The sequence below is a fragment of the Poecilia mexicana genome, unplaced genomic scaffold (assembly GCF_051168715.1).
Source record: "Poecilia mexicana isolate PSO_F unplaced genomic scaffold, ASM5116871v1 scaffold_3, whole genome shotgun sequence".
Classification (NCBI taxonomy): Eukaryota; Metazoa; Chordata; class Actinopteri; order Cyprinodontiformes; family Poeciliidae; genus Poecilia; species Poecilia mexicana.
Genome location: NW_028263372.1, coordinates 8572606 through 8587997, shown reverse-complemented (window position 1 = coordinate 8587997; position 15392 = coordinate 8572606). Strand labels below are relative to the sequence as shown.

Here is a 15392-nt window from a genome sequence, read left to right as displayed (position 1 = left end):
TGAAGAACTACTGAGCGGGAGGAGACAGACAGGTGAGGAAAAACTGTTCTTATCTATCGATTCAGTATTTTTATCATACAGACATTAGACTGTTGTTGTTGTGCTATTAGCTAGCTGCTAGCTAACAACTCTGCTAGCAAAGCAAGATCACTAAAAAAAACTTCTTCTCTGTACCGTTAATGATAACAGTCATTCTTCAGTATTACTTATGCAATACGGGGCACATCGCCCGTCCAAAACCGATCATCTCCTTAATGGATATCTGTCTTCTAATTTCCTTTGCTGCTTAATGTACATTGCATTTCTTCTGGCATTAGGTAAATGTATCTTGAAGGAGAATAGCACTGAAATAAAAGTCCAACAAGAATATTAATTTAGAATTAAAAATAACTCGCCCTGAATTACCATGATAGGTAATGTATGTAATGAAAGTGTGTCATTAATGAAGGGGAAAAAAACTTAATCCAGACTTTAAGGTTAGGGTCTGGTTCGCAGAGTATGAAGTTAATCCCCCCCCCCCCCAATTATTCAATGGAAAAAAAAAACAAACAAAAAAAAACTCACCTCAGTTAAGTAAAATAAAATTATAATCAAAACTTTTGGAATTGTAATGTTTTCTTTTTAAAAAAACAAAACGTTTGGTTTAAAAAACTTTTTTTTTTTTAAATTAACTAATTTTTGTCTCGTGAACTTAAAAAGTTATTTGCCAAACAAACTTCTATTTGCACACATCAGAAATCTTTTATTGCGATTTTAGGCCCTGCCCACGACATCATGTGAGAAGCACAAGCAAAACTTTGAGTCACAAACAAAAACTTAAAATAGCAAGAAAAGATTTCCGACATGTCCAAATAAATTTGTTTTGCAAATCATTTTTTCACTTCATGAAACAAAAATGTGTGATTTTAATTTTTAAAAAAGTTTTTTTTAAGCAAAACTCAGTAGACCTTTCTCATGCATTAGTAATTAAATTTTTTCTTTTTTCTTTTTTGTTTTTCTGCAGTTCCACATTAAAGTTTGATGCAGCTCTGCTTTCCTGAATGGACCATCTTCATCTCCACTGCAAGTGAAGCAAACAGGCAGCTTTTTTTTTTTGTTGATAGATTACAGTACACTAAAAGGTTGCATTGTGCCCTTGTTTATATTTTTAATAGTGTAATTCTGTAAAGACAAAATATGTCTGGTGGTTTAGCTCTGATTTACATATCTTGCTAAATTGCAGGTTTGAATATTGCAATACTTTCCTATAACAAAATAGACCTGCAGAAAGAAATTACTAATAAAATATTTTATGCATAGTTGTATGCTCTATATAGCGATTTTCCTTAGCTTTGACTGTATCTTTCACAATTTTGTAATTTATCATTGTTTATTAAACTCTGAAAGGTGTGTGGCTTTGTTAATAGTCTGTCCTAGAATGCTGTTAGATGTGCCCTTTTTTTTTTTTGAGCACCTGCCCCTTCAGTGGTCTCTGCACGGCCCTGACTAATCTGTTTCTCTGGATGGCCTGCACAGCTTATTAAGGCCTGCTTTTTGTTAGCACATCTTAATGAGCTGTCAAGCTGCAGAGGATTGCAGGGCGTAAATACTCCCCGTTTCTTAATTTAATTAAGTGGCCAGAGTGTCAGGAGGGAGGAGGGGAGCGCCTTCCAACATTTTTAGGCAAATCCTGTTGAGCTTACAGAGGCAGATTTCATTTGAATCAAACACCCACAAAACCGGTAGGAGTGTTTGGAATTAGTCCATATTTCCTGTCCGAAGAAAGCCGAGTCAAACTGAGCTGGTCGTTTAATTATTGAGCAAAGAATTAAAACTAGAGGACCCGTAGTACTTCATAACCTTTAAGCCTAAGAATTGTCAAAGTACAAAATGTAAATAAATTCGAACAGGTCTTTCCAATGTTTTGTTAAAGTAGGTCATATTACAGCAGACTTATTTGACATGAAAACAGTATATTCTCTGCCATACACAACTGATGCCTCAGCATATGCAACATCTCCCTCTGTAACAGCTGTAAATGGAAAACTGACTGCTAGGCAACAAAAAAAAAAGCCCTAATGGAAATATGTCAAAGGAGTGAGTGCGCTTGCTTTTCTCAAAGCTTTGTGAAAATAAATAGGTCTGCAGGACAGATTTCTCTCCTTTAAAACAGTTTTTTCCCCCCTAGATTATTAAACAACTAGAAAGCTGGTTTTAAGGAGAAGGAGTAACTTAAAATTGAGGGGTTGAACAACAAAATTCATATTTAGGAGCGTTTGTCCAGGAAATTAAAATCAATTGTTTGACTTTAGTTTGTACATTTTATGATTCAGCACAAAACCTCTGCTGACAGCAGAAGGGAAATTATTGCATCTCTCTCAAAACACGTCATCTGCATTGTCTATAAATTACAATTAGCTTTAGCAATAACACCTCTTTTCTCAATGTGTGAACCAAATGAAGGAGTATGTTTTGACAGTAGCTGTGTTTTCATTACATATGCACAAAACTTTGTCGATATTCCGCTTATGTCAAAAAAACACTATTTCGCATCTATGGTGTTTCCATTAAGTAAGAAACGCAATTAAAATCACATGTGAATAAATTTGTTCATGCAATAAATCACACAAAACACACGTCTTGCTATGATCCTAAAACTACTTCCTGTTGTCTTCATCATGTGACTCGTGTGATGCGAGAAAAGTGTTTCCTTTGCAATTTTGTGAAATAAACCAATTTTGATTTGACAAAAGAAAAAAGAAAAAAAAAACAGCACCTCATCCTAGTGGCAAAACATTTTATTGAAATTTCAAAAGATTTTTTTTAAATGGCCATGTTTCCATTAAGCAAATTTGTTTTCAAAATATAAAATTGAGCAATTATATGGTCAATGGAAACGGAACTGGTGTTAAATGACCATCAGCATGGCTGCATCCAGGCAAAGCAACATGCAGTGACAAAGCTATGATACGTTCTTGAGTTTGACTACACGAAGTAATCATTTAGGTCAGAACTGATTCCAACATCTACTTGAATGCCACGAGAATTTGACACTTCTAGGCATAAGTGGTCAATCACTACTGTGGTGCATTACAGCTAGACTCACTTCCAGTCAAAGTACTTTTAAATCCCTTGGTTGCATGCTGGTTTGTTAGGTATCTAAGCTGGCCCTCTATGACAGGTTTTCTTCCGACTTCCTCCTCCTCCTCTCTGGATAAATTTCTATGTACATCTCTATCTTATAAACTTACATTTGAGTTTCTGACCGTTATTTACTTTTGTCTTGAGTGGCCAGGGCCTTAGCATTACAAATGTAACATAATTAGTCGTGTGCAGCGAGACGTAAAGAATGCAGTTTAACTTACGGCGGCGCGGCTCAGAGGATCCAGTGAGACCACTTGAACTGGTGCCTCTCCTTTCAGTGTGAAGCCCAGGTCTCTGTCGTCTGCACAAACTTGGATTTTCCTTGGGGCCGTCCACTTCTGCTTGGCCGAGAAGACCGATAGAGGGCCCTGAGTGGACACAAGGTGGAAAGGCTTGGGTTAATAAGATTTTTTGGATTTAAAAGGTACTGTTGGGTTTTGTGTTGGGGTAAAACTAGAATTCCAGTTTCTTGTGTCCTCACTGACACATGACCTGTTGAAACGAGGCAGTCAGGGGCAAATTCCTGTGTAGTTCTGTCAAGATTCCTGTACGCCAAGTCACACAGAGAGCAATCATATACATGCTCTCTTCAGTAAACATGAGCATCTGTGTTATCAGGTTTCTGTGTAACAGAAACTCAGACATTATGAATTTTATCAACATGCTTTCAGAAAGAGAAACATTTTCAAAGTACTTTGCTTTTGACTTGCATAGGGCTGCAGCTAATGATTATTTTAGTAAAAGAATAATGTGATTTAAAAATTCAACCACTTGTCATTTTTTTATGCAACATTAGAAACACATTAAAACATGAAAAATAAATGTGTCAATTTCTTTTTTCAGGTAAGAAAATAAACATTTTATTGCCTAAAATGCAACAACATAGCATTCCTTAAGTAAGTCTAAACCAGGTGAAGCTAAAACTATACCACATGAGGAGTTTTGGTTAAAACATATGTAAAAACAAAATGTGTTTTTATTGTAGATACAAAACATACATACACACATATATATATATATATATATATATATATATATATATATATATATATATATATGTGTGTGTGTGTGTGTGTGTGTGTGTGTGTGTGTGTGTGTGTGTGTATATATATATATATCTTTTTTTTTTTACAGTTTTGGCTTAATACTCTGAATATGTTGTTTTTTTTAGTTTGTATACTCCAGTTAATGATTAATCAACTACTAACTTATTTGATGATGATTTCAATAATCAATTAATTGCGATTAATCCAATTGTTTCAGCTTATTCAGTCATTTTGAATGTATTAATGAGCATAAATGAAAATAAAAAAAATGATAAAAAAGTTCCTCCTTACAATTTCACGTGTCAGAAAAGTTTACAAGATCCAAAGGTTTACTTTCTGTTACACTTGTGACTGTATTGTTTCATAGATGAAGATCGGGTTTGGCCGTCATAAATGTAACTGTTTTTGTAAAACCGTTTAACACCAGGGAGTGCAGAGAAGTTCACACACTTAAAGGAACAATAAATTTGATTCCAAGAAAAGATTCTTTTATGCCTTCATTTTAATCACAGAGAGCTCTGAAGTTATTATTTATTGTTCTGAATCCAGCAATCCTCTTTATATTTCCAAGGATGACAATCCTGTGCTAAACTGCTAGTAAATAGGTGGGTTGGATTTTATGACAGTAACAAGCGAGGTACTTCTGTTCTGAGGCTTTACCACCTGCTGACTGAAACTGATGCCTGCATTTTATCAGCGTAGCTGTAAACTGGGCTTAACCAAAGAGACGTAGCCCAGACCATCACTGTTTTACAGTAAATATTGACATTCCTTCATGCATTTAGCATGAGATTCAAAAGGAATCAGAAATTGAATGTTTAGACGTGAGGAGTTTAGGAATCACTGTGCAGAGTAAAAGGAATAAGAAAAATGTTCCACATTTTCTCACATTACAACCACAAATGTCAATCTATTTCATGGGAATGTGAAGTAATAGGCTAAAAATAGTTGTACATAAATGTCTATAAAATTTGTTGTACATTTCTGATCCACCCCAGAAAGTCGATGCTTTGCTTTGTACTACCACTTCTTCTTGCTGATGTTCTTTCAAAAATGGCCAACTTCCTGTCACTTTCCCCTAAAAGTCAGATGTGTATGAATGTCAATGTCAATGTCAATGTCAATTTTATTTCTAAGGCACTTTAAAAACAGGTTTAAAACTGCACCAAAGTGTTGCACAAAAACAATCAAATAAGTTGATGAAAAGAAAAAGAGAAATAATACAAGAAAAAAAAATCTATATATATTGTTAAAATAATATGAGTAATAATAAGTTTTAAAAAAAATCACAACAGAAGAGCTACAGTATCAATTGAATGCCAAAAAAAAAAAAATAAGTTTTAAGAAGCGATTTAAAATGATACACACTGTGGGCAGATCTAATCTGGGAAGGTAGAGTATTCCAGAGAATAGGAGCGGATATTCGTCCAGTCTATCTGGATCTCTTAGAGTTACTTTTAGATTAATGAGCCACTTTTTGTACGTCTGTCACGTAACATTTCATTCAAACGCATTGAAGTTGGTGGTTGTAATGTGAGAAAATGTGAAAAAGTTTCCGTATGATTGATAGGAAATTTCAAACGATATTCTTAACCAGATATCACAAAGAGAATTCAAAATACCAATGCTAACCCACAACAAGATGAAAAAATTACAAAATGTTCCACGTCTCTCTGTTTCCTCAATTTATACCATAGTAACCAAAATAAGGCTTACACCACGCTCAACCCATTTCCGTTCATGGTTAGTGTTAGTTTTGCATTTGTTGTTTTGGATGAAAGTCCAGGAGGCTTTGGGAATGACATCTTTAAACACACAATTAAATGTCCCAGAGCTTCCTGGAGACTCACCCTTGGTTGGTTGTATTCAGAAGTGATAAAACAAAAGTCAAACTTTGTGTGTGTGTTCAATTCTAAGCAGATCCTTAATGGTAAAAACACACAGATCCACAGATATTTTATACCACTTGATGAATAAACCAACCAGGGAAAAAAAAAATGGAAAAAATGGTAAAGTGAGTAAAAGAATATTAGTAACCCACATACCAGCCTCTGGAAAAAGTCGGTGACTTTCACCTTTGTGGCAGCAGGAAGCTCCATTTCTGCTTTGTGGTCCGTTTTAGCTAAGGGGAGAGGAAGAGGAAAAACAATGAGGTCATTTACAGTCACCTTCCTGCAGGGAGGAGGACCGGGGAGGTCAACAGAGTAAACACTGCGTCACCTAACCATCACTTATCAAAGCTAATAAAACTGCAGCAGGTGTGGACACCGTGAAAGTCAAACAATGGTCTCTGAGCTCGGAAAGCGTTTGTTGTGGAGACGCTCGGGGTCATTGTTCTGTCACCAAGTCGATCACAGTGAGGTTTTCTCTCTCAACACAGGAACACAGACAGACTGCATTCCTCGAATCTCATCTTAACCTCCTGTGCTAAAGCAAACAGGATATTTGCTTCTTCTTCTTCTCTTTTTTTTATGTATAAAAAGAAAAACATCCCCAGGACTCACAGATGATGTCGGGAGCTTCGATGTAGTCAACAAACTCTTCCTCGTTGTCGTAGTCACTGTACTTGTCAAGTGAGCGCCGGTGGCTGGCTTTTAGAATTTCCTGCAGAGCCTCCAGCTTCTCCAGGTGCTGGCAAAGGCTGTAGTTCCTCAGAGCCTCTTCGTGACCCGAGATGGCACGGCGAATGTGAGCTTTACCTGGAAAAAATACATGGAATATGGTCAAAGATGAACAGCCGTTTGTGTGGCTAAGGCAGCCTTTCGTGTAATCCCATTAAGTTGATTCCCACTGCTGTTACTAGCTTACCAATCCGTTCACGTTCGTCTTTGTTCTTCAGGATGCCAAGTGGGGAGCATCCCTCGGGGAGCTGATCATACACCTGAGATAAGGTCTTCTCCTGCTGGTCCTCGTCGTCGTTGGGACCCACTAAACGCAGAGGAGAGAAACGATCCGTCACTTCAACCCTGAAAAGCTTCACCTGTAGTCGAGTAAAGATGCTCAGAAATTTAAAGTCTGCTGCATCAGAAGCCCTAAACTTAATCTCTCTATGACAAAAAATAAATGTCTCAGAAGGTTTTGGTTTCATCTGATAAGAGTTTTTCAACATGCTGCAACAAATTTCTATTTGATCAGTGACCTTAATTGTTACTACTCCACACTATTAAGATTAAAAATAAAGACTAAGAAAAATATTAATCATTCTCCTTTCACTTCATAATTACACACTACTTTGTTTTGGTCGATCATAAAAAATCCCAACAAAATATATTGAAGTATGTGGTTGTGATGAGGCACAATTAGAAAAAAAGCTGTGAATTTTGCTGAATTCTGTAGATGTTAAAATTATCCATCCATACATCCATTTTCTTTACACCACTGTCCCTTAGAGGGGTCGGGAGGGTTGCTGGTGCCTATCTCCAGCTAACGTTCCGGGCGAGAGGCGGGTTCACCCTGCACAGGTCGCATGAACAATGTTAACAAAATTAAACAGCAATAATTTCTTAACTAAGAAGCTCATCAATTTCTTTTAAAACTTCATAAGGGCTTATAAGCCGTCATCTACATATCCTGGTCAGAACTTTCTCTGGGTTTGGATCACACAGCTCGCTTCACTGAGGCAGAACCATTTGCTGGTGTTTCATCTCTGTTCCACTGCTGCCATCATTCACTGACGTTTCTTGCTTGGAAATTCTCCTCTCTCTACGGTTCTGTGGTTAATTGCTTTATTTTCCTCTTCTGCCAGGAATTTGTTAATGAGCTGCCAGATTCAAAGCAGCTTAGTTTCCATATTAGTTGTGTCCTAGTCCAAGAATTACATTCACCCTCTAGGAAGTTTCTAATGTTTTTGTGTGGTCCGGTTAAACTTTCAGCTTGGCCTCTTCAGAATGTGCAGTTAGTTTCAGCACAGACAAAGGGCTTTTAATTGAACTGTGGATTAGAAAATAAACCACAAATGTCTTTTTTTTTAATTATAAAAAATGAAATATGACATCTACAGGACATCAGAACTAATCAATCACCGCCCTTACACAACCAGTAGAGTTACAAAACCAAACAGCAACATTGCTGTCAACCACAGAACATTTTTTTCCCTCTGGAGTCATTTTTTTTATCCATTTAAACATTGTTTCCCTTACTTGTTTTTTTAGTTATGTGGACAGAGATGCAAAGGAATAATCCTGCAACATTGTAACTTTTCTCCAGAATTTCTTTTTCTACTTTAAATTCTGCCCTTGCCTTCCCCCCTCCACTCTCTGTTGATCACAGTTTCTGCAGACAAAGCTTCTGAATTTGTGTGTGTTTGCGTGTGCGCGTGTGTGTGCGTGTATGTGTGTGTGTGTGAATCCTTAAATAGCTGTTGTGTAATAGTGCAAGAGCTCTTGTAGTTCAGTTCACTCATTTGGGAAGACCCACAGTAGCTCACACAGCATTAAAGACAAAGAGCAGCACATTCAATAATGTTTCCTACTTGAGGCAGAACTAATTTGTTTTGTTAAAGAACCAACAGATTGTAAGAAATCCAGTTTTTTTTGTAAAAGTACATTCTCTCTGTTACATCTTTCAAAGCTCCAAAAACATTCCAGGAAAGGTTTCCTTACACTCATGATCCAGCAGTGCTGACGCTAAAAAGTGGTGTGCCATGGCTCGGTAGTGGTTGGTTTTGACCTGTGACATGGTGGACCAGAAGAGCGGCACATTGTCTTTTATTGGCGTCTGGACCATGAGCTGATGGACCTGATCGTAGATTTCTGAGACCTGGCAGGAAAAAGACAACGAAGGAGTGAAAAAAGCCCAGACTCTTGTTACCAACACATTATGGACAGTTCATAAATGTTTGTACGCTACTTACTTTGGCAGCCTCCTGGGCCATTTTAATCAGGGAGGTGAACTGGTTCTGGACCCCCGGCAGAGCAATCTTCTCAAAGAGGCACTCCTGCGCCTGAGCAATCATCAGCTGGATCAGCATGCTGACCATGGCCGGACTCATGTCGTAGCTCGGGATGTGGGTGAAGGTTGCCTTGAGGTTACTTAGCATGCCTGAGGGGAGAGGTTGGAGTTAACAGAAACCTAAACAAAACCCAAGCGGCTTCAAGACATTTATGTTCTGCTTTTAATCTCCATTTAATGGAACATTCTGGGTCAACAACTTTTCTGGAAACCTCCAGGTAAAGTTAAGAAGCTAAATTTTCTAAAGAGGCTTCTGTTTTTGTAATGTTAGCCACACTAGCTAGGCTAACTGCAAATACAACATGGTACAGGTCCCTTTATTGTAATGTTAGCCACACTAGCTAGGCTAACTTCTAATACAACATGATTAAGGTTGCTTTTTTTGTAATGTTAGCCACACTAGCCAAGCTAAGTACTAGTGGAACATGGTAAAGGCCGCTTTTTTTTGTAATGTTAGGCACACTAGCTAGGCTAACTGCATATACAACATGGTACAGGTCCCTTTATTGTAATGTTAGCCACACTAGCTAGGCTAACTGCTAATACAACATGATTAAGGTTGCTTTTTTTGTAATGTTAGCCACACTAGCCAAGCTAAGTACTAGTAGAACATGGTAAAGGCCGCTTTTTTTGTAATGTTAGGCACACTAGCTAGGCTAACTGCTAATAGAAGATGCTAAAAACTGCCTAGAAGGTGACCTCTATAATAATGTCTTTGTTTTAAGGTATGAAATTGCTTGTTTTTTGCGACTGCTCTCTTACACGCGGCGTGACATCACTTCTGCTCCTAACATAATATTTTATTACCACTCACTACAGAAAGGCTAGACAATTTATTTTAAACTATGCTCCTATTTTCCACTATAGTAGTTCTTATAGTAATCATTAATTGACAAATTGGCATTAAATAAAACTGAGATTCTACTTTTTCAATCTTTCAAAGTATTCTGTTTCAACCTTTGATTAATGATCGACTTCATGCGAATAACAGTAGTCCTAAAACATATTCAATACTTTTAACAAAACTGAAACAAATAAATAGGTGTGACTCAAACAGCAATTTGTTCTGAAATACTTGACCTGTTTTGTGTTGAACAGTAAAATTGATGGATTTTATTGTTATTCATCTGATAATTAGATAAATAAAAAGGTTCCTCCCAGGATGCAGTAGGATTATCAGTTTTTCCAACAAGCCAGTGTGTATTATGTTTTGTTAGATTAGCTAGTAGCAGCAGAAAGCTATTTATTACTTAGTAATAGGGAACTAGATTGCTAGGACATATTATGCAACCTGGTTTCTTCTACAACTCTTTAGAGCGCTGAAGAAAATCCAACATATATTTAGATGTGTACATAAATAAATGCTCAGCAATTGTCAGCTCTCAGTTTAGTTTTGCTGCTTGGACAATGTTCCCTGTCACAACATAAGTGCTTTAGTTACTACTAGTCGAAAAAAGATTAATCAAAGCGAGAAAAGCAAAGCCAAGTTGTGAGCTGTAATTACAGTGACAGGCCAGCCGTACAGCAGAGCCATATATCTATCAAGATCTGACGGCGATTTTTGAAAAGCTTTGAGCGAAACACTTTGTGTTTCAGATGCTTTTTTGGACTGGAGCCACATGACAAGGAGCCAGAAACATCATCTGCATTCATTCTTCCTCTTGACAAGGACACCAGAGGGCGGCGGCGGCCGGCTGATAAACTGACATGAGCGCCGACACTCTATCTGAACATGTTATTGTGTCCCTACTGCCATTATGTACGGTACAAAGAAACACCAACATTTCATGGAAGTATTTAAGGAGGATGCTATTTTTAAACAAAATATAGCTGACAGTTTCTTTCACCGTTTCACTCTGGAGTTGCAAATGCAAACTCCCCCTGGCCTGACTTCCACGTTGTTACAGGTTAATACAGTCAAAGTGAAAATGTACCTGCAGCTCTTTGAAAAGACGAGATGGCCTCCTGCAAGCCCACTATTGTCTGCCGGTCACTTCTGGTGCCGATCTGGGAGTACAGAGCGGCCATGTTGAAGACCATGCTGGCCTTCTCTAGAGACAGGTTCTGCTGGCAGACGGGAACGCCTGTGAAGGAGTCGTACCTGCAGGTAAGAAGACAATGCTCGTTACCATTTACAGCTCAATTTAAAGCACAAAGCTAATTTTATAGTGGCTTAAAAGACATATGTGAGTCAAGGCACAGTCTAAAATGTCTTTACTAAAATCTTCACTTTATTTTGAGACATGTTTTTCATATTAGCAGCAGCTTTTAAGCATTTTATGACATTTCTGCCTTTTTATTTCCACAATTACTAGAACCTCTCATTGCACAGAAAGACAAACAGCTGGTGCCAACCTAAATCTTTCTCATTTAAAGCTCCTATAAGCAAGCGAGGCATTAGGTAGGGATATACCAGCTGATCCACAGGCTTAAGGAGGTGTCAGAATACTGGAAGACTGAAAACCCCCAACATTGCAGCTGATTTAGGAGAGGCCTGCTCTCTGTCTTCTTCATTTATGCAATACTTTGCTTTTAAAAGGCAGAAACTATGGAAATTGGGATAATTGTTTGGTTCGTTTTAAATGCACATCATGTTTGTTAGTTTTTGCAAAAGTTGCAAAAGCCTGTCACAATAACAAATTTTGCTGGACGATAAATTGTTCCAGTGATTCTTGCTATAAAGGATAATATTGTTGTTTTGAGATAGTAAAGTAATATGTTGAAAATAGCAACATAATGCAAATTCATCCCCTCAAAGACCAATAAACTTTAATGTAAAGAACACTTAGCACTGGAACTGGAAGACATTTTAGGTAAGGTAATCTTATTTATATAGCACATTTTAAATATCCAAAATAAAACAAAACAACCAAAAATAATAAATAAAACGAAAATAAACACATATAACTAAAACCATAAATAAAATGTATCATGACGTCTCTGCAAACAAAATTGGCTTTCAAAAATAATTAATAATCAGAATGGAAATTACGGAGCTCATTTTAATTTATTATGTGATTAACTGATCAATTGTTTTTTTGTGCATTTTATTAGGAAATAAATATATGGTTTCTGTTTATTCAACCTTCACTGAGTGATAATTTGTGGATCCCCTAAAGCATGATGCTGCCACCACCATGTTTCACTATGGGACCGGTGTGTTTTCTACTATGCTGTGCTTCCCATGTAGACAAAAATGTTCCAAAGCATTTTTCACATGTTTGCTTATTTTTGGGTTACTTTTGTGTTGGTGCAATCCCATAAAATGGCAATAAAATACATTTGGGTTTGTTGTGACAAAGCAAAATGTAAAAATGTTTAAATGATATGAATAATTTTGTAAAGCAGAATTCTTAGTAATACCAGGTGAAGAAGATGCCTGTCTGGCGCGTTGGGGAGAAGAAGCGGTTTTCTATCAGTGGAAGGTGACTGTAGTATTTTGCGAGCAGCTCCACCCCAGTTTCGTTTCGGCTTGGTGTTCTGCAGGCCTAATGCATAAAAAATGTAAAATTAATACAGTAGTAATAATAAACCTGTAGAAGTGAGGATGTAATATTCTCACTAAAACTCTTGAAGACTAGTCATTTAAACAAAAGGAAAAGTATTTGAAGTTGTAGGAGCACAACCGGTTATTTCCACTCCTTGAGGAGTGATTATGAAGGTGGTTTTTACAGTAGAGAATGATACGTTGGGAAGAAAACACTCAAAGCCACTACCTGTCGGAGGTCCATCAGGTCGGCGATCTCTTCTTCAAAAGTCCTTCCGTCTTCGTTGTAGTGCTCCAGGATGAAGTCCTGTCAAACACACAGGAGTCAACCCTGAGCCCAACGCATTTATTCATTCATTTTCGACATTTTGTGGGGCTTTTCTGTTCTGCTGTACAACATAAGCTGAAGAATACGTGTTAAAAGCAGTCCCATTTCAGAGCCAGCAGGCTGCACCTGCTAATTAGCTCAGAGATGTGCGCAGAGATCAATTACTGACAGGAAACCAGACCAGGAAGCGACGCGCGATAAACGATAAACGAGCCATCGTGACATTTACAAGCGGGCTTCCCCTCGGCGTGGCGCAGCTCGATAATTATTCCGGCATTCTGAGCATCTACTGACCCGCTTAGGAACAACTTTACGGCTGTAGCTGTGCTGATAGGCATGAGTGTAAAACGTGCAGAGGATGAAAGCTGCTTTTTGGCAGGTACTGCGACAACAACAAACTGCTGGAACGTGCTTTGGAAACGTCCCACACCCATTTGCTGTTTAGGTTTTAAAAAAACCCCACAATGCCAGATTAGAGATTGGAGCTGCTAATAATATAGTGGAGGGCAACTGGTGGTGCAGACAAATGACCCAAATCCTCAATGAAAGGAGTCGCGTTTTAAATCCCAACTGTAAACATTGACTATTATAATGTGGGTCATGTTTGCAGGATGGACATTTGCATTTTAACATTGATTATTGAAGGATGAGATGTGATTTTATGAAACAATAAAAGGATCTGAATGCTATATAACAGTAAACTCAATCCTGGACAATGACGTAAAGCTAGATTTCAGCACAGCCCTAAACACGTGTTTGGTTTTCTTTAATCTTCTACCATTCTTTTATATTTTAGGGCACATATTGAAATCAAGACGTGGCGTTTGAAGTTTTTATACCTTGAATGGTGTAGAGAAGTCAACCTCTTTCGTCTCCTTCAGACCCAGAGCAATCAGGGGAATGTTGGTAGTCTCCCTGTAAGCAAAACAGAAAGGTCGTCTTGTGATCAACAACGTATTAGCATTCAGATTCTATGCTCCTCTAATCTGGAAGAAACTTCCAGAAAACAAGTCAGTAAATTCAACAAACGCAACAAGGTGAAGGAAAGGCCACTTCAATAATAGAGAGAAAACTGCAGTAAAAACCTATTAAACCAATCTGATTTACTTACAGCAACATCAAGGATCAGAATCATATTTTCTAATTACTGCATGTTGTTAATTATTGAACCTGGGAAAAAAGGTTAACAATACTGAATAATTTGAAATAATTAAGCCGATCCAAGCAGTTCAAGCTGAGAAAGTTAACATTTTGTTGGGCTTTTATGTCGAAAATCATACTAGCGAAGCCAGGATTTGGCAGATGGTGTAGTGAACACACTCTGCAGGAGTTGGGATTTAAAGGTGAATGAGGGCCTCGCGCTGCACCGACTCTCCATCAATTAATCATCCTCCCCCGCCTCCCCACGCCCTGACTCGCTGCTTCGCTTCAGCAATGCAGCGACACAAACTCCTGTAATTGCTCCTTTTTAGAAAAAAAGAAAAAAATTCTGTTATTAAAACCAGCTTCTAGTAAAAGCGAGACTGCACCGCGACCTGAAACTTCTCGTTTCATCTCGGCTGGCGCCTTAATCGTTTGGAATGTGGAGCGGGAGGGACTCGGACGTCTGCTGCAGACAGACGGAGAGCAGGTTCAGCTCGTTATCGGGGCTGAAGAAATACACCGTGACAAGTACCTGCTGCTGTTCACAGACCAAAAAAAAAACACCTGAGCCTTCATCAGCTACACAGCGGAGTTAGAAACTAAAAGAAGAAATACACACACAAAAGATTTGCAGCAATAATGAGGTCAGGGTGTTTTCCAAAGGAAGTCATTGCATTCGATGTCAGAGGCACAAACTTTAAAGTAATTTATTAGGATGTGATGTGATAGATCAACATAAAATAAGTAAAGCGTTATTGAGAGGAGAAAAGGAGAAATAATTTTTCATATGAATATTAAAATAGTGACTTGTTTACTTATTTAGAGGCAAGAGAAACCTAATGTGGGGACGATGTCAAGCTGAAGTCCAGAGTTTGTTTTCCAACAGGCTTTTTATAGCAAACATATTTCAAAAAGGTGCTATTTACATGAAATTTTCACCAGGTGTAGGTAACAACCCCAGTAATCCATATGCAAAAACAAACCAAAACAAATAAGTTCAGAAATTTATTTATGTGAAATAATGTAAACTAAGAGTGAAAAATATGAATTTCTCCTGAGTAATAAGGAGCAGGATGGTTTTCTAATCGATGCTGGATTTCAGCTGGGTCTTGGCTTTTATTCCTTTTTCCACCTCCCTGTTCAATACTTTTTCCCTGCGTCATTTCTAATTATTACATATAAATTAGTTCCTGAACTTATTTGTTTTGGTTTCTGTCCCTCTTTTTTTTGGAGAGAATAACTAATATGCTCCAAAAAAAAAAAAAAAAAATCAGAAAGTGTTTCAAGAAAGAGATGGGAGACATGAGCCAAGATG

General features: G+C 37.7%; 1 protein-coding gene across 2 annotated transcripts in view; it reads right to left on the bottom strand.

Annotated features, from left to right (window-relative positions):
- rhpn2 (rhophilin, Rho GTPase binding protein 2) overlaps positions 1–15392 on the bottom strand; it is a 34051-nt gene that overhangs the window by 2935 nt on the left and 15724 nt on the right. The window contains exons 4-13 of one of the 2 annotated variants that reach the window (XM_014983735.2): positions 13774–13849; positions 12836–12913; positions 12483–12607; positions 11054–11220; positions 9022–9209; positions 8771–8927; positions 6978–7097; positions 6674–6868; positions 6245–6291; positions 3345–3491 (exon numbers count right to left, since the gene is read on the bottom strand). In XM_014983735.2, coding sequence (XP_014839221.2) covers positions 3345–3491; positions 6245–6291; positions 6674–6868; positions 6978–7097; positions 8771–8927; positions 9022–9209; positions 11054–11220; positions 12483–12607; positions 12836–12913; positions 13774–13849 — 1300 coding nt within the window. Of the gene's footprint in view, positions 1–3344; positions 3492–6214; positions 6292–6673; positions 6869–6977; positions 7098–8770; positions 8928–9021; positions 9210–11053; positions 11221–12482; positions 12608–12835; positions 12914–13773; positions 13850–15392 lie in introns of both variants that reach the window. The other variant, XM_014983734.2, reaches the window with a different exon arrangement.